Below are 24,161 nucleotides of genomic sequence, written 5' to 3' on the forward strand. Positions count from 1 at the left end.
CAGTAACAAACCCGAGAAATTCTATTTTTCTTTACAAAAATTGGCATTTCTTAAAATTGATCTCCAAACCGTATTCTTTGGCTACTTCTAAAATGCGTTTTAACTTTTCTAAACCTTCTTTCTCGTTTCGTGCTGGAATGATAAGTAACAACAGTGTCTTCCCGAATTAAATCTTTAAATACATTATAAATCTTTGGAACACAGTAGGGGATGTGCACAAACCAAAAGGTGCTTTTAGAAGTTCATACAAGCCCACATGTGTAATAAATGCCAAATATTTATTGCAGTTTTCCTCCGCTGGAACATGAAAAAAAAACCATTTTTTAAGTCTAATGTCGAAAAAAAGCTTTGCTTCACCCAAATGATCTAAAACCTCTTCTATTTGTGCCATGGGAAAAGAATCCTTAACTATTTTTTATTTAATTGCCTGAAATCAACACAAATTAGTGTCTTGCCACATTTTTTTCTACACAAAACAATTGGTGAAGCATATTCTGAGCAAGATTTCTTTATAATCCCATCCTTTAACTGTTCATCTATTTGGTCATCAACAATGTTTTGGTCAGCAAGAGGAATTCTCCTCAAACGCTGAGAAACTGGAATTTCATCTTTTAATATTACTTTCATTTTTAAGTCTGTACTGTGTGGCTTTTCTAGTGGTTTATACTCTTTAATAAAAGTGGAAACAGCATTGCGTAATCCTTTATCCTTAATGTGCAATAAATCTATTTAGCTGTCTCCTCAATGGCTGCAGAAATAAAAGACAAAAAATTCCTTTCTGAAGAGATGGTCTGTCTTTAATATTGCGTAATCATCACCCAATCAGAGCAGGTGCCAGCGAACATTTTTAGGCATTTTTAGGCAGGACGGCAGCAGAATGCATTCTGTTATCAGCTCATAAATCATCACTGCCTCTACTTGTTTTTCGCTTTCACATAAAGAAAAAATAAACTTATCCATTTCCGCTTTAATTACATGACCAAAAGAACTTTTAATTTCTATTAATCCACATTGTATTTTATCCAGAAAAAGACAAAAAAGATTATTTTATTAGAAAAAGAGATTTCGTTACAACTATCAGTTCACTCCCAGAATCTGCTAAACATTTTATTTTCTTACCATCAATCAACAGTTCAATAAATTCTAACTTATTTTTAGCTGCGTAATCCGATAAAATCTTCAACTGGGATACCTTTTTTTGGGACAAATTTTCCTCCTTTTCCAAACGTTTGGAGCAATTTCTTGCAAAATGAAACAATTCACCCTTTACTCCCACGTATATAGCAAATATGTTCTGTTTTACTACTATTCTGATTTACAAGCTTGAACCATGAATCCTTCAAATTGCTCTGTGCTTTTCTAAGGTTATTTTTGGAAAAGTTAAGCTTTTTATTTTCTGGAGTTTCGATTCGTGACTGGTATCAGCTAAAGACTCAACCCCTGGATGAATAAAATAAATCACATTCTCTTCCCAACTGATTAGGTGGGAACCAACTTTGGCCCTCCCGAACACTAATATGTTCCTTTCTTTTAGAATCAATAGTTTCATACAACTCATCAGATACAATGAGATCACACAATTTTTTAAAATCATCTACCTCTCTTAACTTACAATAATAACCGAAAGTTACACTGAAACGCGAACTGAACATGCGATTCAAATGAATGTCTCTGTGCATTTTAAAAATTATTCAAACATTCACGCGGTGTTGGCTGAAATTCTTTCAAGTTTAGTGCTTTTAATTTATCATAATCCATGCTTGTTCAGAAGCATACATTAAAATATTATTAGTTTTAACCCCTAGCAAATTAATTAGTATCTCAGCTTGTAAGTCTTTGGGAGCTTCTTCTGTGGCAAAAGCTTTTTCCAATGAAATGAAAAACAAATGCAATGCCTCTGGCCGCTCAGGGACAGAAATTGTAATTGTTTTAATACTTTTCAGTAAACATTCAACACTAGTCTGCGCGTTTCTTCGATCACCTGATAATGATTGTGATTTTAAGTTTCTAGCTCAATCTGCTTCTAAATTTGGGCTAATTTAAGACGTTCAATCTCTAACAGATTGTGTTTGTTACTTGTTTTAGGCGTCCGATCCTCGGCGATCAATTTGACGACGCCACAGACAAATTCAACGTTTGATTTGAAGACATCAGAATTTTCGATAATTTTCCTAATGTCAGCTTTTTTAGCATTTTCTGGAACAGTCTCTTTAACCCCTAGCAAATTCATTTTAAAAATGAAACAGAAGTATCACTGTCTTGAACAAAGAAAGAAAGCAAAGTTTTCACAGTACCTTCTCTGAAGTATCCCAGACAGTCCCCCAGATTTTCTGTGGTTGGGGAGTTGAAGATGATATCCTAGGGTAAATAACATTTCCAAACCACAGACATTTAATGAAAATAACAGAAAAGATACAGATTCACAGTGCCGTTGGAAACAAACAAAATTCTGCAGCACTCTTACATATTTTAAATAGCTGCTTGGTGCCTACTTGTGCTCACTATCATATATAGTTCTTCAATTACCTCCTTCGCACAGAATCATACAGTTCTATAGTTACCACCTTTGTGTGGAGATAACATCTTACCACCTTCGCATGGGATCGACATCTGTCTATATGTCATCCTCCTCTTTCACCTGTCTCTCGAGGAGAGCTCTCCTCGAGGTTGTCTCCACGCAAAGGTGGTAACTATAGAACTGCAGGTGCATAGGTTATGCCCTCTGGTAGCTGTGTAGAACTAACTGTTACCACATGTATATTACAGAAATCAGGTATATTTTTTAGAATATTTGACTTTTTTATTAAGATCATTATTTTGCAGGTAGGATAATTCTTTTCTACATTTTTCATATTATATATATTGATTGGTTATTGTATCTAGTTTATTTATATTCTTTTGTGCCTACATCTAACTGTATCTGTTAATATCATGCAGCAGTTTGCATATTTTGCCTATCCTGCAGGAATTAGCTACCATGAAAGCGGAGAATTCCATTTTGAAAGCCAAAGTTCGAAGAGTGGATGATGAAAATGTTCAGAAAACAAAGCAAATTGAAAAATTAAGGGTAGAATTAAAAGCATTGCAAAAGGTAATTTTTTTCTTTTTCAGAATTTTTTTTTTTTTTTTTTTTTTTCCTATCTGTTATTCAAATTCTTTCATAAAACTGTATAATGGCTTCGTTTTAGAGCAGAATAGTTTATTTGACATTATGATAAGGTGGAAAAAAGCATATTTTAGAAATTTAATAAAGATTTAAAAAAATTTATAGCTTTTAACACTTATCTAGCGCTTAACTATTTCATCTTAAAAATCTGAATAGATGTTACATAGATTCTGCTGGTGAGTTATCACCTATAGTATAGCTAAACTGTTAAAACAAACAAACACAGATATACTTTAAATTAGAACTTAAAGTAAAATTACTTTTATAAAATGTGAAATAGATTGTGGCTGTAAAATTGTCTTAAACAAAAAATTTAGATAAAATTAACAGATTTCTTTTCTGCGTAATTTAAGTGGAATTTAAATATACATATTTGGTAAAACAGATATATAGAGACATTTATGTACTTTTGCACTAAAATTTTATTTATATTGCAGTAAGTGTCATCTATGTTTATAATATTATAATTGTAAATGATATATAATTGTCAAAAGGTTTCATTGAAATGGTAATTTAATGTAATTTTCATTGAATAAAGGTTTCTCCTTTTTTTTTTCTGATTCTGGGTTTTCAATAAAAGATATTTTGCTATTTGTTTCTAATGTTAACAAAACTTAAATTTTAATATGAAAATCTATTGCATACATTATAAACAAAATTGAAACTAGTTTCCATTTTCACAGTTATTACTTAAATAATGTTAGTAAATTTTTTTTAGAATGAATCTGCAAGTAATAAGAAAAGTAAAGAATCTGTAAGTAAAAGTACATATTTACTAATTTTCTTAATTTATTACATTGTATTTATTGCTATTCCATTGCTAAAATATAGCTGTTTACCCAGGAACTGCTTCTGCTTCGCCAAAAGTGTCTTCGGTTAGAAGGGGCATTGAAAGAAAAAGAGCTTGCTTTAAAGTATGTTCATACCTTTCTTAACTCTGATAATCTACTTGTTAAATAAATATTTATGCTTATTCATGAAATTATAACTATATTGTGGATTTCGTAGCAGGTGGGCATTTTTAGAATGCGTATTAGACATTTTGTTAATGCATGCACATATGGTGTCTGTAAGATACAATAATTTGAAACATTAGTATGTTTAAGCGATATTAGTATATTTTATGTTCCATTACATTTTAAATTGATATTTAGAATAATTTTCAAGTTATTTTCCCTTCATGTAAACAAAACTCATGAGCTTTCATAACAATTTTTGATATTAGGGAATACTTAGGCTTCATATAAATAAAAATCATTTTGGGAATTTTTTTTCTTAATGATGTATAGCTTGTGTCCAGCTAGTTTGCTATCTTTGAATCATTTCCTTTCTATGTGCATATTAAACTTTTATACATGATTAATATGATTATAAATGTGCAATATAGGTTCATGTGATTAATGCATGAGAAGAACTTCTGATGTGACTAATATGTATTCATAGTATAGGTTATGATATACAGTACAACGTCCAAAAAAACTTTAATTTTTAGCCTAAAGGGCATTAGCCCAGAAGGCCTGTTAATATCATTTTGCTTTGGTTCACTATAAATGTCGATTCACTTTTCAAATTGTTGCTACCAAATGTTAGAGCCCTGTGTTATATTTAAAGAAATTAAATAATGAAGAATCTGCATAAACATATGCATGTTTCTGGCATTGTGATAAAACAACAGTACCTATAGCCATCAAATTTTGAATAACATAATCTTCCACTGAATGTGGGCATCTGGATGCTCAAATTTAGAGAAGGAGAGAAACAAAATTAAGGGATAACAAAATCTTCAGGGAAAGCACTGGGTATTTATTTTAGAATTTAAAGAGGGATTTGGCAGTAGGAGTTATAACCTTCCAAGACTGCACCAGGCCACAAAATGTCTAGCACTGGGGATGGATAAGCCTTAAGTATGCCTGGGAATTTATTTATTCAGAACTGAGATTGTGCATGTGCAAAAAACTGCATAAGTATAATAAATATAATTCAGGATTAACTTTGTCAGCATGCACTGTATAAATAAAGTAAAATTTAATGGAACAACATGTCTTTAGTTGCCAATCTCATGGCACATTGCCAATAGTCTGTAGTGGATACTAGTTAAGCTTTATGATTAGCAGTGAATTTGAAGGTTTATAGATAACGCAAACAAAAAGCAAAATTTTCCAATAAATAGAATTTATGCAAAATTGGTAATAATTGAAAATTGTATGACAATACACTGTATGGAATACAATATTTTCATCTCCAGCACATGAGACTGTCTATCCGAAATTCTAAAGATATGCTGTTTTTAAATATTGTTAGCCCAAATTCTCTCAAAATATGTATGTATGTGTAAATGAAAAAATTGCCTCTTTGGGCAGAGTATAAAATCTGAAAGTGTTCAGATTTTATTTATTTATTTATTTTATATTTTTCATTTATTTTATTTTATTTTATTTTTCATTTATTTTATTCAGGCAGTTAGTGAGGGAGGGAGGGATCTGTCATTTAGTCATGGCTGGTTGGCTGGGATGGGATGGGAGGGGAGGAGTTTTTGCCTAAGAAATACCTAAGAAAAATATTCTGAGAACTGAAATTGTAACATGTTACTGGTCCTCAGTTTGTACAATATTTTTGGGCATTCTTAAGTTTTGGAGACCGTCAAGGGAGTTTTCAAATTCAAATATCCCAGTTTTATTCCATTACGATTTCAAAAATTGAACTAAAAGTTTATTTATGCTTTTACCAGAAATCTGATGGTATCAGTAATCAATATATTATGAAATAAATGAACTATAATGGCAAAAAAAAGTAGTACTCAATATAGTAGTAAAAATTTAATAAATGAAAGTTTCAGTATACAGGGTGATTCAAAAATATCTTACAAAAGTGTACAGGCAGGCAGAGAGGACTGAAATAGTAAATTTTGTGATGAAATGTTTGTGCAGAAGTGAGATGTTGGTAGTAGTAGCTAAAAGTGTTCTGCTTGCATAAATTGTTATTACCCCATACAGCAGTATGTGTTGCTACAGAATGAGCAACAACCGGCAAGTGACGAGCAGTATGTGTTGTTACAGACTGAGGAGCTCACCAACAAGCATTTTTTCTATAGAGCTGCAGATGAAAATGGAGCAGCTTTTCTAAATTGTCACTTGGAAACCATTCTCTATATCTACTTTGAGTAGTTGCTGCATTTTAGCCACAGGCCCACACACAAAAAACATGTCAGTGAGTTCTTTGTTTATATAGAGATCACATCGCTCAGTTCACATGAGGAATGATGACTTGTAATAGCAGGACACTTTTTGTCTACTAGCTCATTGTGCCTAATTCTACAAATGCATTCAATTACAAAATCTGCTTATTTTAGTCTCTTATATTTTTGCCAATATTTCTAAATCAACCTATGAAAATATTTTATGTAAGTTCTTAAGTTTGTATTTGTGAAACGCATTTCAGGTAAATGAAATTTCAGCACTTCAGAAATTTGTTTGCACCTATCATTTAGAACAAAGTTTACCATTTTTTAGAATTTAATGATACATAACATTGATGTGCATTTTTACCATGTTGGGAACTTGTAGATTGCTCCTAAATATTTCATGAGTTTCAGATAGGTCTTCTGTAGATGTTGAATTATAAATTTAATGCTTAAATATAATGCTAAATCATGATTATAAAAAATAGCTGAATTTGGATGGCTAGTTTTCTGTAGTTTAGCAAAAGTCAGTATGTGTGATCAGGTTTTAATACCAAGAATGATGATTAAAGTGATAATGAAATGTTATTACTTGTGTGAGTGGTAGTTATATTCTGTAAGTAATTCCAAGTTTTTCAAGTACTGATTTTTTTTATTAATATATTTTCTATAAGTTGCTGTCCCTTTGAAACCCTGAAGTAATTGTGATTTTTTCAGCTAAATAATACTAAATTCTGCTTTTGCTGCAAATAAATATTCAGGAAACTTGATGGTATATATATTAAAGAAAAAGTACACACACACATTCAGCATTTGACATTCATACCTGTATATTGTGACCATGATAGAATAAAAATAAAATGTGTTTTGTACAACACTTTTATGATTTCATTTAATAAATAAAAAAATGATTAAAATAGAATTATTTTAAAATTATAAGCATTTTAATTCAATACCAGTTTTGAAATCTTATGTGATTTGGTCAAAGATAGATTGATTTTATGTATCAGAGTTATATAAAAGCTGCATTGGTTTTGTGTATCAGTCATATAAAAGCTGGAAAATGTTAGAAGAGATTTAATTTTATTCAATGGAATTTCATACTTTTCTCATGCTCATTAGTTTGGATGTAAATATATTATCTTTTTAAGAAGACAATTTAAAGTAATCAAGTTCAGTTCTTCTAAGAAGGTATGTACTTCCTGCAGCCCCAACAGCCAACTTTGGAAAGACATGCTTGTTTGCATATTTTGACATCTATTTCAATAATAAATCCAATGCTACATGTTTTTTTTTTTTTTTTTTTTTTTTTTTTTAATTTTTTACACTGTTATTTTATGTACACTGTAAAAAAAAAAAAAAAAAAAAAAAAAAAAAAAAAACCCAGAGAATGGCTCACACTTGGTATAGCACACAACCTTGGCTTTCCACTCCGGCTGCAATCAGATCACTGAAATATATTGAATCTTCAACATATATTCTAACATAATAAAAATATTAATAATAATAAAAAATAAATAAAATAAAATAATTAAAATCTGAAAGCTTTCAGATTTTACATTACGCCCAACGGGGCTTTTTTTTTTTTTTTTACATTTTGTGTGTTACCTTTATTTATTAAATATCATGTTCTTCACACTTAAACTATAAAATTCAGTTCAACAGCAATATCGCAAAATAATTTTAAAATGAGCTAGGATTTCCGATACACAGTCTCGTGTGCTGGAAATAAAATGTTCCCCCCCCCATACAGTGTTGCCATGTTTGAAATCGTTGAATTTGTTAATCAAAAATTCGTTGAAGTCTTACAAAATATGAAATAGATAATAAAACAAATTTCAAATTTAGGCTTCCAGATGCCCATATTTGGATGGTCTGTCAGATTACAAGTCTTAGCCAGTACAATAAATAACTGTAGAAGGGAAAGTGTGGTCAATGTCAATACAATATTAGTCAATGTATTGTCATTGGCCACTGGTGTGATTCCCTAAATAACAGGTGTTTTAAAGTGACATGCAGGAGGGAATCTGTGTTAGTCTGGATAAAAAAATTTTTTAGGGCACACCTATTTTTCATTGAGTATTTTATTATATTCTCCATTTCTATATTTTGAACAGAGAAAAAATTTTTAAAAAGAAAATGAAAAGTTAAAAAAAAATATTCTGAAAGCTTTCAGATTTTATATTATGTCGAAAGAGGCTTTTTTTTTAACATTTTGTGTGTTACCTTTATTTATTAAATATCATGTTCTTCACACTTAAGCTATAAAATTCAGTTCAACTGCAATATCGCAGAATAATTTAAAAAGAGCATTATCTTTAGAATTTCCTATACACAGTCTCGTGCGCTGGAGATAATTTTTTTTTTTCCGTGCAGTGTTACCATTGTTCGCTTTGAAATCTTTTGAGTTTCTTAATCAAAAACTCATAAATGCTTTACAAAATATGAAATTGATAATAAAACAAATTCCAAATTCGGGCTTCCAGATCCCCATATTAGGGTGAAGATGTGCATTATTCAAAATTTGATGGCTCTAGGTACTGTCGTCTTATCACAATGCGAGAAAAATGCATACACTTATGCAGATTGTTCATTATTTAATTTCTTTAAATATAATACAGAGCTGTAATATTTGGTGGTGACAGTTTGAAAAGTGAACCGACATTTAAAGTTTTCAACGTAAAATGCCAAAACGAAATTAATAGCGAAATTAATATATTTATATATGAACGAAATATATACAAAACAAAATTAATATATTTATATAAAATAAAATAAAAAATAATAATAAAAAAAGTGTGGTTTCCGCTGCCCGTGTAATAAGAGAGCGAGGGATCTGTTTTTGGTTGTGCTTTGCGCCTTGTGGTGTCACAGCAGTGAAGTTGGCAGAACAACTACATACTATAAGTGATTTACCATTACTGTGAATCTGCTTGTCAATGAAGAATTTAATATTTCTTCAGGAAAATTCTGCATCATTTTTGTGAAGTTTATATATTGAGAAAACTAGGTATTTTTCACTTTGAAAAGAATTTAGAAAGTGTTATTTATTAATGTAATAAGTTATATGTACAGTTTTTTAATAATAATTTTACTTATTTAGAGCTGAATGTACTATGTGATGAAAATAAACATTATTTCTAACAGGAGGTTCACTAATGTTGTGTCTTTGAAAACTGGAGAATGTGGTGATACTGATAAAACATTCCACAAAGAGGTTATATAATTTTTTCTGTATAATTACTCTAATGATTAGACTAATATTTCAAAGTTAATTTACATGTGCAATACATAAGATACTTATTTAACTTAGAATGAAGAAGATATTGGTTCAAAAGCCCAGAAAGTCCAAGAAACTAAGGTTACTGAAAAATCTTCAGCAGGTAAAATAAAAACTTTTGCAGTATGTTAACACTAACTTTTGTACATTTTCTTCTCACTCAAATGACATCATTATATTCAAGTTTACAATTTTTGGAGGATGTTAGGATATTTTTTAGTGCCACTAAAATGTTAACTTATATTAAAAGTTTAATTTAAAAAAGAGATTGCATAAACTTCTTATAAATGTAGTATATTTGCTTATTTCTTGAATATGTTTTTTTTTAACTTAACGTTTTTCTTTTTACTAATTATCCAAACAACAATAAAGTTTCAAATTTCTTGAGAAATTTACTTGAACATTTTCTCTTTGAGAAATGCCAATTAAATTTCCATTTTTTTCCTTCTAGTTTAATTTAATTCAAAACTGTAATGTTTTACGATTTTTTTAATTGGCATTAACATTATTAGTGTAAAAATAGTTTATGATAAAAATTTATTTAATTTTAAAGTACATCTATTATGTTAATATTAAATAGAAGGGCTAAATATATGTTCAGCTGACTTTTGTTGAATCAGATAATTGCTGAATTTGGTACTTTTAAGATCCTAACCTAATGATTTTTTTTTTTTCCAAAAAAGACTTCAGTATTAATCAGAATGTATAAACACAAAAGCAACTTACAGTAGTAATTTCAGTGCATTTTGAATTTAATTCTTTTATTAATTTCATGTTTATTGAATAAGTTTATTGAATGTTTTTTGAAATAAGCGTTTTATTGCTCCAAATGTATTGTAGTTAAGTTTCAATTTCATTTGCTTTTCACTTGTAATATTTGAAATACCTAGATTTATCTAAATTAGTGAATAAATCTAGTACAGATTATTGCACATAAAGGTTCTCATTTTGTATGTTGTACAAATTATTGAAGTTGTATAATAGTATATAGTGTTATATAATAGGGTAAAGCTTTATTTCTTTAAGTACTGGTTTTAGGCATATATTTCCAGTTAAAGAAGTGTTTTTTTAATAAAATGGCAAATTTAATGAAAGTATTATCAACCTTGGTATATTGTAAGAAATGCTACTTTTTAAAAATATTCATTGTTTAATCTAAGCGAAAACGAAAGGACCTATACTTTTACATGGAAAATTCATAGGGGGTATCTGAGTGAATTTTGTTGAAAAAAAATTAATTTTAGAGAACAACAGCAAATCTTCTTGTTTCAGCTATTAAACCACAAGCAAATGCATAACAGTGTCTGACATCACAATGTCTTTTTTTCATTTGAAACATCTTTAATTTTTTCCTAATTCATAATGCATAAAAAGCTTGTGAATGTTTTTACTATTCTAAACTAAATGAGTGGATTGTACTAAGGAGAATAAAACAACTTTATTAATGCTAATTACTAATAATGTACTACTGCCATGTTCTTTACTGAATTGAGTGTCTAAATGAGTGCTTTCTTTCTTTACAGTATGTGGAAGTGTATTCTAATTTAATTGCCTGCTGAAATTCCAAATTTTAGTGTATAATTTTAAACAAACAATTTAATCGTTTTAAGAATAACTAATTCTACTATCCAAATATGAAAGGTTAATAGGTTATTTTTCACCCTTGAAATACAATATAAAATAATACAAAAAGATCAATTAGCATATAGAGAACATAATTCACTATGATGCAATCTTACTTGTTGTTTTAAAACAGTTAAATTTTCAATAAAGTGTAATTTTCAGTATGAACGCAATAATGATTGTTATCATAACCATTGTTATCTTTTCTCTGATTTTTATACTTAATGAAGAATGAACCAGAAAAATCAAGTCCACAGGCATTGAATACAGACACTGGGTTAACTCTTTTATTAAGTAAATTTTGCATACATTCCTCATGTACAATTGGCTTAACCTGTCTGCCTCCTTCTCTCAGAAGAGAATCCTTGTCTAAAAGTGTGCATAAAAATTTTGACTTACTTTTGGAAGAAACATAGTTCTTATTTTTCAAGAAGAGAATAACCTTGCAAAAATGTTATGTTTGCATCATACAATTCTCTATCAGTCAGAGGACGTATTAATTTTTTTCCTTTTACAATTGGCTATAAACCTGCAAAAAAATAATTTAATATACATATGATACGAATATAGTTATTACTAATATTGAAACTGTGATCTAGATAAGGGAATTAGAGTTCACATTCAGATTAACTGAGTTATTAAGTCCTTTAGTCTGAATTCCTTGACATATTACACATCAGCCATATCAGATGAAATAATTTCACTTCTTTAGTTATGACTGTTGATCTATACCACCATATATCATTATGAAGAAAATCCTTAGTTTAACTCCACATGATATCAAATCAATTGGATTATTATAAGTGCTAACCATTGACGAATAACAATCATACTGTGAATAACACACCATTAGTCTGTTTAATGTCTTAAACTGATGTGGTTCCTTCTTAAACCATATTAATAATATTGAAGAACTAGAGAAAGAATACACCTTGTCTGTGGTTGAATGGCATCATCTTTTTTTAGTTTTAACAACAGAACTGCACCGTAAAGTTAGAAACAAGGGATGGTAATTGACTTCAAAGGTGATGCATGAAAGTTGCTACAGAGAACTCTTGATGAGGATTCATTTGAAGATAATATACATTTCACATAAATTGCAGCACCATAAGCCTTTCTAATTACATTTCAGTATTCTCTTATTTCTGATTGCTGTATTCCATTGGTTAGAGCAAATCTAGGGATGCATTAATTGTTAACTATTTAAAGATTATGCAGAAAGGCCTTTCATTCTTCAGTCATCTTTAGGAAGAGGTGTGTTCCACTTTATTTTCAAGAGTCAAACTTTTTGTAGAAAAATATTAGCTTTTGCAGCAGGTCGAATTAAACCTAATGGATCAAAGAGGTAACCTAAGCTGATAAGACATGTCTTTTTGTTACTGTTTCTTCAATGTCAGGTAACCTTAAAATCATAAGAGAATCTGTCTGTAGCCATACTGCATGATATTCCCAATGCCTTTGTAACTTAAGGCTCATCAGTAACTTGAAAAGAATAATCCTGAGTTACACTTTCTCTGTTCTTCAGTTTTTAGTATTATTTAAACACCATTTATGTAATTTCATTACACATTCTAGGACATAGATTAACTATCCCTGCAACTTTCTGGTTTTTTGCAATATATTAGCTCCAGTAGTAATGTCATCCACATAACAGTCCTTCAGTATGGCTGTTGAAGCACAAGGAAATTCATTTGCTTCATCCAATGTTAACCGCTTTAAGACCTTTGTTTTGAGGCATCGTGCACTTTCTGTTCCATATGTTACGGTCTTCAGACAATAAATGCCAATCAATGCACAGGACTACCAATCGATTCTTTCCATAAGATCAACTGCAGATTTTTTTGAGATGGTTTAATTTTCTATACATCTTCTGAACATCGGATCCTAGTGCTTCTCATTGTACTTTCAAAATCTAATAATAATAGAAAGTAAATTTTCTTGTAGTATTTGTCTCTTCATTAATAATAAGTTACTTCCCATTAGTAGTAACTACTGATGCAGTAAACACAATGCAAAACTTCGTAGAAGTTTTCTCTGGATGATAAACTCCATGATGTCTAAGATAATTGGAGGCTAACGTTTCAATTTCTTAAACTTCTTCCATGTGATTTAAATCCTTATATTCCTTTACAAAATTCTTATGTGAGTATTTCATATTCAAATTGCTTTTTAGCCAATTCCTTACTTGATATAAACTTTTCTCAACAAGAGTTTTCGATTCTACTAATTCCATGCTTTCCCTACTGGGTAATGTCACTATATGCATCTTCCATCATTAGTAATGTTGTACTATATATCTTCCATCATTTTGATGATAATTAGTATGTTTATTTTCAATGTATTTAACTTTCCAAAATATTTGCAAAATTTTGTCAAATTCTTCTTCAATAGTTAGAACTAAGCCACTATAATTTACTTCTTAATTACTCTTACATAAACCAAATGCAATGTATCCAAAAACTGTTTATTGGCATATTAGCAGTTGATTTTCTAATTGAAATTTTATGTTTTTAAAATCTCAAAGAACAGTTTGGATGCTAGTAACATGTTTACTTTGTTAGGGGTTCCAAATCGGGGATCAGCTAATTGAATATTGGTAGGAATATTTAATGACTGCACATCTAAACTCCTTGGTAGGGTCAAACAGGTAATTTTATAAATAATCAAGCCGTTAATTCATCTTATATATGTTAAATCCTTAGTCAAAATCTGTATGTCTAGTTGATAGTTAATTTTATAATGTGTTCATTTATTCCAGATATGGACGCATAAACTCTTTTTATAACAAACTGGGAAATCTTTCAGTAATAAAGCAAGACATGCTTCCATTATCTAAAGTGGCATGAATTGGAATTATTTTTCCTTCTGAATTACAAGCGTATACTATTGCAGTTGCAAATAATACATCTTTCCTCCATGTCAAAAGACAATTTGATTAAGTAAACCATCTGCATTCTTGTTTATAATCTCTCTGTTGGATGTTTTCATCATATTTTTTTTTTTGTGTGTGTGTGGATGTAACTGCTGATTGATGGTATTGTTGCTGAGTAGTTGGTGAATTAAGGTACAATATTTTTGATGGCTTTCAGAACATCTGAACATAGAGTTATATATTGTGATTAAATTTTCCTTGTAAAACAGTTTAACCACAATTTATAATTCTGAACTATTTCATATTTGATCTGGATTTAATTTTAATAACGAGTCACATGTACGCAGCAGGATAAATTATTATTTTTACATATCACACAAGTCAGAACTCTATCAGTTTTAACCATCTGAGATTTCGGTTTTAAACTTTTTCTAATAGATATTTTACTTTACTAGTAATACAGTAAATGTTATCTGATAATTGACATCTTTTCCTTGAAAACAAATTCAAATTGATTCAAATTGATCAAGATCACGCTTGATCACGCTTGATCAATTCATCACGCTTGATCAATCACACTTGATCAATTCAAATTGATCAAGCGTAGGAAGTTTTGTAGCATTAATGCTTAATTCAGATTGTTTGTGTGTTTCATAGTCTAGCTTCTGAAGAGCAATATTTAATTACAGAATGTCTAATTTTTTTTCCATACTGTAAAACCTTCAAAACGCTTAAGTTTTTAGTAGCATTATCTATTACATATTTTGTCCCTTTCAACAGTTCATAAATTAAATTACATAAATCCATTAGACTTTATATGCATCTCAATTAAGATTCTTTATTTTCATACCTACATTCAACAGCTTTAAATAGAGAATTGAAAGTAACAGTTTCAAGACTTTTTGTTTCATTAATTAATGCAGGCTTTGTGAATTATGATTTCACTCAATACTAGAATGCATAAACGGTGTCTGACAGCTTAGGGAACAGTTTTCCATTTAATAATGGAAGTAATTTCCTTTGTGACCTTTCCTGTTTCAAGAATATGATATTTGAGCCAATCCGAAGTTTGTTCTAGGTTGGGGTAAAAGAGGGAGGAGCATAAAAACACATAATTAGAAACTTTCCAGTTGAACATTATATGCCTAGGATCAGTATTTAAAGAAATAAAATCTGTTATCATATCTTTTTAATAGCCTGCATATACATTGTTCTGCTGTTATGTGCCATTGTTAAATAAATTTGAACACGGAATAAGATTTGCAGGGAAATAAGATTTGCAGGGAAATCAGTTGCAATCATTATGGTCTCATATTGACTGCAACTGATTTTGTTATGTCTCAAAATGTAGACTGTCATCCATGGAGGAACTTGAAACTAGTTATTGTCTCCGGCCTTCTTTTTTCTTTTAAAATTAACATATCATGAAAAGAATTTAAACCTGATAACTTTGCATTTAATTTCAGCTCAAACTAGTATTTCAAGAACTAGTCATTCAATAAAAACTGAAGTTGCAAAACTGAGAGATATGATTCATAAATTAGAGAAAGAAAATCAAGAATTACAACAGCAAGCCAAAGTGAATGGGTATATTCGAAAATTTTTTAATCCATGTTTTCCTGCATTCAAAATATCTAATATTCAAATTGGTCTAAAATGTTAGTTTGGCGTTTAATATCAAACAAATACTTCAAAATTTCTGTTTTTGATTATTTTTTATTCTTGTAATTATATTTGTAGTGACTGTTTTTTCTGTGTTAGAATTTTTAACTTCCTCAAGCGTACATGGAACTTATGCATTACTTTTAAATTAGACAGAAACTGGGCATTGACCTTTATTTGTGTCTTTTTTTTTTTTTTTTTTTTTTTTTTTTTTTTTTTGAAAGGCCTATTGATGTTGGAAGGTTCTTTTTAAAATTAAATTTCTGAATTTACTCCCATTTACGTTTATTACAATTATACCGTTATAAAAGTGATTAACATTATTACAATTATGAAAAAATGTTAATATTTTTTCCTCATTTTTTTATATATTTGAAATATTGAATCATTTTTTATATATTTGAAATATTGAATCATTCTTTTAATTTTGTATTTCCAGCAACTATAACTATTGTTTTATCAGAATACTACTCCTAATAAAGCTGTGTTTTTTACTACAAATATTATTAAAAAAGGTTTGGAATTAAATTTAGTATTAGGTGCAAAAAAATACTTTAGTCAACGATGCCAAAAAAAAATGAAAAACATATGCTTTCCGTGCTGGTTTAGAGGTTAGCAATGTTGGTTGCCATATCGTAGGACCTAGGTTTGTGCAGCATGGGGGCACTTATAACGCTTGTGAGCTGAAAGTCCCATCTAGTGGTTTGGTCGTAGAGGATGAGTGGTGGGAAATCATTGTATCTATGCCTTGGAGTGTTTTATATTAAAATTTGGGCGAAGCTCACAGTTAGTGCAGTGGTTCTATATGTGTATGGCCGGTGGTGAAATTCTGGTGTTACTTATTTTTACCTGTAATATTTGTATGTTACAATATGCCCTCAAATTTGTATATTTGTATGCCTTCAAATATTTGTATGTTATTAAGAAGAAACTTGGGGAACATCTAGTAATTAAAAGCATACTATAAATGAGTATTTTATTAAAAGGTACATTTTTATATGTGATCATTTTATTTTAAGTTAAATAAACTCAAATAAAATTTTATTCATCTTGATGCCTTTCAAAAGAGAGATTTTTTTAATATTTATTACTTAATGAATAGTGTGTGTTATAAAATTTGTGATCTTGCTAATTTCACATTTAAAATTAAATTTTAATGTTTCATAAAATAATAATAATAATAATTTCTTAAAATAATTATGCTCACAGTATCTAATTAATGTAGAGTATTAAACTTTATTCTTGATCATTTCTAAATTGTATAATTAACTAAATGAGATGTGGTGACAAAGTATTTGAATTGTAAGAACAATCAATCAATGGAGAGACATATGATATGATGTTGTCATTATTTCTGAATATTCATTTTGAAGAATTTTTTTATAATTATTATTGGACTTTGTAATTTGATTTTGTACCATGAAGCAATTTCTGAGGTGAAATCAATTAAAGGAAAAGTCATTTGCACGAAATTTCCTTTCAAAATTTAAAAACACCCAATGGATTTCATTGGCTGTTTAGTTAAGTGAGGGAAAAAATATGAGGACTCTTTGCATAACTTGAATTCAATTTCAACCAAGAGTGAGTAAAGAATTTAATACAAGGATATTCAGCTCCTTTTATATGAGTTTATAATCTGGTATATCTAATAAAAGCGTATCTGAGTCTAAAAGATAGCAACATATATGTCTCTAATTGTGATATGTGTTAAATTTATCTAAATACATAATAACTAACAATTGATCCAGTAATTAATACCTAAAATATAATTAAAAATGAATGTTAAACCATTTAAATGATTTTGAAATTCATATTTTAATTTTTTAAAGAATATATATGTATTTACGTACATTGATTAAATTTTGAATTTTTACTTTGTTTTGTATTGTTTTTCAGTACTTTTTTATTTGTGCTCTTAAGTTTATAAAACTACTGGTAATTTTTTTATCACTTAGAATTTGGAATTCTTTTCTAGACTCTATCTGTTGATTTTGGCACATTATCACTTTCTGCAATTTTTTTTTACATTTTCTACAATATGGTAGTCAGTTTTTTTAACATGTTATCTTGATATTATTGCCAGTTGAAGGGTCTAAAAGGGAATTTTTATAACTTCCCTCGCCATGTCTGAAATATTCTCTAGCTATAGCTTGCAATTCCTTTGGTGTTCCTTCTAAATAAAAACCATATTTTTAAAACAGTTTTTTAAGTATGTTTAAGATATTATTCCCTTAGCCAATAACCAATGCTGTATTCTTAATTGTTTGGCACATACTGCACATTTCTAATACAATAAAGCATTTAGTTTCTTAAACCAGATACTGCTTCACTTTTAAACATTAATATGTCTTCTTGTAATAATATGTAACACATTCCAGTTGCATCTATATTATAAATTTCGTATGGCTTGTATTCATTTAGCAGACCAGAAAAACATCTTATCAGCAACATGATGCTATGTCTGTTGCTTCTCACTGTAGAATTTCCAGTGCTTAAGTTTTAATCTACTCAAGCAGCATCTGTTTCAGTTGTTGGGTGTTCGCCGGAGGATGTAATCGTGCCATGAAGCGTCTCCTTAAAACATTCCATACATTTTCTTTGGGATTTAAATCAGGAGAGTATGCTGGCCAATCCATTCGAGTGATATCTTCACTTTTCAGTAGCTTCTGAACAGCAGGAATCCGGTGTGACTGTACATTGTCATCCATAAAAGCGAAGTATGCTCCAATGGCACTTTGGAACAGAGGCACATGAGGAAGCATAATCTCCTGACAACAGCAATCTCCGGTTACAGAACCTCTGTCGAAAACGTGGAGCTCTGCCCGCTTGTTCAGCATAATGCCTCTCCAGATGAGAACTCCAGGACCACCGTAACGGTCTCTTTCCGTGATATTACTCTCCGTGATCCAACCTCTCTCCAAATCAACTGGCATTGAGAATCGCTTGTGGGACTAAAACGACTCTCATCCGTAAAGAGCATATGACTCCATTGATCAGATGTCCAGTTTTTGTGCTCTTTGTACCACTCTCTAAACGATGGCCATCTTTCAAAGAGATGAAGCCTTCAGGACAGCAGGCAAATACACTGACTACCAATAAGTACTTGGACACATATGCAAATGACGATATCTGTGGTCCTAAGGTACATCACAGATTCCGCCGGTATATATCGTGTAGGAAACAGCATCAGCTTTAGTCGCATGCAAGATGCTTCTCAGTTCGGAGCTCTCTAATTTCGAGAAAGGTATAATTATCGGGTGTCACAAATAGGCTCGATCCTTGAGGGACATATCTAGCGATCTGAAGTACCCAAAATCGACAGTGGCCTATGCGATTAAGAAGTGGAAGGTGAGCGGTGATTGTCGGAATGTGCCCCGAGTCGGCAGACCAACGAAACTGGGAGATAGAGACAGACGAATGCTGTCCAGAGAAATTCGGAAGAACCGCACACCCAACCGATGGCCCTCATCTGCGAGGAGTTTCAACAGGCATCTGGGAATATTGTTTCAATGAATACCATCCGTAAAGAAGCACTTCTGTTTGGTTTTCATGGTCGTGCTGCTGCCCATAAGCCTTTGGTCACAAAGTCCAACCGCGCTGCTCGGTTAATATGGTGCAAAGCACATCGAAATTGGACCGTAGATCAGTGGAAATGGGTTCTTTGGAGTGACGAATCAAGGTTCATCCTTTACCGTTCGAATGGCAGGGTCTGGGTCTGGCGTCTACCTGGAGAACGTCTCCTGCCAGAATGCATTGTGCCAACAGTCAAGTTCGGCGGAGGTGGAATTATGGTCTGTCGGTGTTTCTCCTGGTATGTGCTGGGACCCTTGGTCCCCATTCATGGTAAGGTCAACTTCGATGCCTACTGCACTATTTTGGATGACAATGTGCTTCCTACGTTGTGGCAGTTTTACGGGTTGGACCCCTGTTACTTTCAGGATGACAATGCCAGTTGTCATGTTTCGACGTTAACCAAGGCTTGGTATGGTGCCAATGGAGTTCATCGAATGGACTGGCCTGCCCAGAGTCCAGACCTGAACCTTGTCGAGAACCTCTGGGACAAGTTGCATCGCCGAATTCAGGGGTGCACTACCCGTGCAAAATTGGTGAAGGAACATCTATGTCTTCTCCAAGCCGAGTGAAAGAAAATACCACTAGCTCTCATACAAAGACTTGTGGAAAGCATGCCCCGGAGGGTCCACGCTGTAATTACCTCTCGTGGAGGCTCTACCAACTATTGATTTTGAATAAAGTTAGTTTTTCTTTTCTATCACAGGTGTCCAAATACTTATTGGTAGTCAGTGTAGGCCACCTTTGTGAAGGCGTTTGTACACAGTATACCCACGACACTTGTCGCTCTGTTGCTGTACACAGTTGCTGAGCTACGGCGTTTGCTGACTGTTTTTGGGCTCTTTTCGCCTGCAGGATGATATATTGGTCATCTACTGCAGTTGGTTTAATGGGGTGGCCACCACCAATCTTTCTAACAGCTGTAATTATGGTTTGAAAGGCTTTCCAAGCATGCGAAAGGACACTTTTGTTGATTTCGACTTGCAACGAATGTCTTTAATTGCATCTCTGTCCTTCCTTTTATTGTCTTGAGTTAAGCGCACCGGCCACACACGTTTTGCATACGCTGACGTCACCTGTGATGTTTTGTTCCTGACATTTGCATACGCAGAACATTTTTACTAAATTGCGTGTTCATTGTACTGATCACAAGAACCCTTTTCTGCAATTTCATGGCTATCTGATTAAAATTTACATTGTTGCTCAAGTTTTGCACACCAGTGTAGAAGAACAGTTTTATCAGTTCTTGATTTTCAACTTTCTTTGTACTTCTATGAGACATCTGCACTTTTTTATTAGTTCTTGATTACTTTGACATATTTATTTTAAGTAAATTGCGCAGTGCTGTATGAGATATTCATAGTTTAAACGCAGTTTTACTTCGGCTGCATTCAACCAAAAACATCAAGATCTTTTAAAGATTTATAATTTTCTTTCAGGCTAAATCTTTTCACTCATTCATTTTCGACAAGTTATGAGTTAAGCAAACAACGAATTAAAAGAATGATATGTACAATTTTGAAACACATTTTTAGCCAGCAGGAAAACTGCATTATTAGTCATTTTGCCTCCTCATGATTTTTTTAGGGATGACCAATGTTTATTTTGCTTCTTCTTTAGCCTACATTGATGATTCTTTTTCTGTTCAAAAATTGATAATGCATGGTAATACTAAGAAACATTTCATGAATTGTTTTGAGAGCGTACTGTGAACATAATGCAAATATCCCAATGGGAAGATTTTGCATGTAGAAACTTTAAAAGATGGGATGCAGAAATTGCACTTCCACCTTTTGGCAGCTTGCATTTGAGGAAGAACACTTGCTGATATACCACCTGATATATGTCTTTTTTAACCTTAAGATAAAGAAATTATGTCCTACTCAGCTTCAGCTGGATAAAGAGCTTTGAAGATACTGTCTGAGAGATCCAGGGGAAGAAAAATATCAGTCAGATTCATTTTATTTAAGAACTACATAATTGAATTAAAAGAATGATATGTACAATTTTGAAACACATTTTTAGCCAGCAGGAAAACTGCATTGTTAGTCATTTTGCCAGTAGGAAAACTGCATAAGTCATGGTTTATGATAAGTTAAATGGATGAATTACAAACAGCTCTGATAGGTATAAGTAGGATATTCTAGAACTGAAGAATCAGTCTTTTACCAATTTGAGTTTGTTAAGTGGCAGAGATGAGTTTAATATGCATTTATTTTGGTTCCTGGAAATTTAAACATAATAAGGGCTAATTTTATTAACCAGTGACTTCAATAAAAAGGTGCACTTTGTGTACTTTCTTCCCATTTTATGATGCTAGTGATGATATGAATTAAATTTCATAAATAACTTTATTAATTCTAGCAATTAATAATATTTTAGATAACAAAAGTAGAACGATTCAAAAACTGCTTTGCAGTAGAGTATTTAAAAAAGGTGATTATAAGAGTATTTAAAGATGTGGTTTATATTTCCCTAAATGTTAGTCATAAACATGCGCTTCCGATTACAGAAGGAAAAAACTTTGAAAAGATTTTTCAATTTGTTGTGTGTTCATTGCTTTTGTAATAGAGAAGAAACTTCAATTAATAATGTTTATGTTAAACCATTATTTTTATTATGTTAACCCATTATCTTTATTATGTTAACCCATTATCTTTTTGTTTGAACTTTACTATCAATTCTACTTTTTGTTAGCTTTAACTAGTAAATGAGTACATATATATAAAAATAATGTTCTTGAAAGTTAGACAGAGAGCCTTAGCAGCATTGTTGATTGTTGTGATAGTTCGCTTGCTTAGCCTTGAGACTTACATTACCTGATACAGTCAAAAGTCTTTAATCCGGACTCGTCGGGACTTCGGCGATTATGGATTATCGATTTTTCCGGATTATAGATCATCAGTTTAAATCTGGTAAGATGGCATGCAAAAATTATAAAATTAAAACTATGAAACCGTAATTTATAAAATAATGAGCAATTATGATCTAAAGGGTATCAAAATTTACAAAAAAAAAAAAAAAAAAAAAAAAGCTTAATATTTATTTGTTTACTTTATTAAACATTTCTTTCAACGCCGAACATTACGCATAGCCGAAATTAGAAAATTGCGACCAGAAAACTATTTGATTTGTATTTGTGATATTTATACTGACGAGGAATTTGATTTAAATCATATCAAAGACGGAGTACATCGAGATGAAATACTACATTTAGTAAGGAATTATAAGCCAAATATAATAAAAACATCTGCCCTGAAGATAACGGTAGTGCTGACAGATCAACTTCCAGTTCATTGCGCGCCGCGACGTCCCCCCGCAGAGCAGCATGAAATTGATAAACAGATTTCGGAACTATTAGATAAACAAAGGATATGCCTTTATCCATTTTTTGTAGCAATTCCACTTTTTGTTTGATGGACATCGAAACATACTTTCGTTTTCTAGATCCTTTGGGAGCTCCAGCATCGGAAATTCTATTTGACATAATCAAAAGTTCAAGCTTACTTTTATAAAATTGCTCTAACAATAAGCCGGATCTTTTACTTTTATAAAATTGCTCTAACAGTAAGCAAAAAATAATAAGCCGGATCCAATTCGAAAATTAAGGAACAACGCAATCATCAACATTAACTGAAATAGATAATTAGATAATTTTAGCTTATACCGTCCGTTATACATTAAACGTGCACGCAAAAACGTATTCTACGCTTGCGCAGACGCATATGCGCAGTCGTAAAGGCCTTGTGCACATGTGTAAACGCCTATGTGCATGCATAAATGCCTATGTGCATGCATAAACGCCTATGTGCATGCATAAACGCCTATGTGCAATAACGCCTATGCGTAAACTCGGCGCGTGCGCAGATAGATTTTAGCTTTGAGGTCCGGATTATAGATCATTCTGGATTATGGGTGTCCGAATTAACGACATTTGACTGTAATAGCTTTTTTTGCAAGCCATTTCATTCACACATTTAGTTAGAAGTGAGACAACACTTGTTAGGCTTTTGCACTATGAATATTGAGTATTGATTTAACCTTGAATTTTAATTCACTTATTGTGTTATCTGAAATCCTGCAAGCTATAGAGCACAAGATGTGCATTAAGTTTAAAGTTTATATAAAATAGTTGTTTAAACCTTCCAAACCTGTACTTACTTTTACAGGCAGGGTAATAAAGTACTTTTACAGGCAGGGTAATAAAGTGCCTGGCAGTCTTAACAAGCTTTAAAAAATTAAGTTAAGTAATCACTGAAAGCCTACAGTAAAATATTCATTATGTTTGAAATACAGAAAGTTTTACATTTTTTATGCAAAATCTGTAGAGATATACACACCCAGGAATGCAAAAATTATTTGACATTAGGATATTAAAACTCTAAGAGAAATAATCTGCTGCTTACTTCAAAAAATATACATGATCAGGAAAATACTGTCCTGGCATATGCAAGAAATAATATGTGAGAAAATTAACATAACAATTTTAATTTGTTTTCTCCTGAAAATTGATTGTTTCTGCTTAATTAATGTAAATAATTTATGAGGCTATATGCTGAAATCTGGAAAATTTGTAATGGAGTTATGAAACATTTGCTATTGATTTTTATATATATAAATTACAAGTGATTAAAATAATTTATTTTTAAAAATATATTGCATAGTAAAGTCACTTTATAATATTTTATACAGAATTAAAGAACATAAATTGACAAATGCATAATAAATCCAGTTGCTATTGCTTTCTTGTTTTCAGTTTTAACTAATTTTTTTCAACATAAAATTTTATAGTAAAATTGTTAGAAGTTGG

General features: G+C 31.1%; 1 protein-coding gene across 6 annotated transcripts in view; it reads left to right on the plus strand.

Moving 5' to 3' along the window:
• LOC118202070 (uncharacterized) overlaps positions 1-24,161 on the plus strand; it is a 71,884-nt gene that overhangs the window by 27,829 nt on the left and 19,894 nt on the right. For all 6 annotated transcript variants that reach the window (XR_015043310.1, XM_085824714.1, XM_085824715.1 and 3 more), the window contains 6 exons: positions 2,966-3,091; positions 3,885-3,920; positions 4,010-4,080; positions 9,492-9,561; positions 9,658-9,727; positions 15,586-15,706. Coding sequence is in view for 5 of the 6 variants with exons in the window: in XM_085824714.1 (XP_085680840.1) it covers positions 2,966-3,091; positions 3,885-3,920; positions 4,010-4,080; positions 9,492-9,561; positions 9,658-9,727; positions 15,586-15,706 (494 nt within the window). In the remaining variant the exon portion in view is untranslated. The remainder of the gene's footprint in view (positions 1-2,965; positions 3,092-3,884; positions 3,921-4,009; positions 4,081-9,491; positions 9,562-9,657; positions 9,728-15,585; positions 15,707-24,161) is intronic.

Source organism: Stegodyphus dumicola, chromosome 10 (assembly GCF_044657685.1).
Source record: "Stegodyphus dumicola isolate Sdum_Otavi_A_Nest chromosome 10, ASM4465768v1".
NCBI lineage: Eukaryota > Metazoa > Arthropoda > Arachnida > Araneae > Eresidae > Stegodyphus > Stegodyphus dumicola.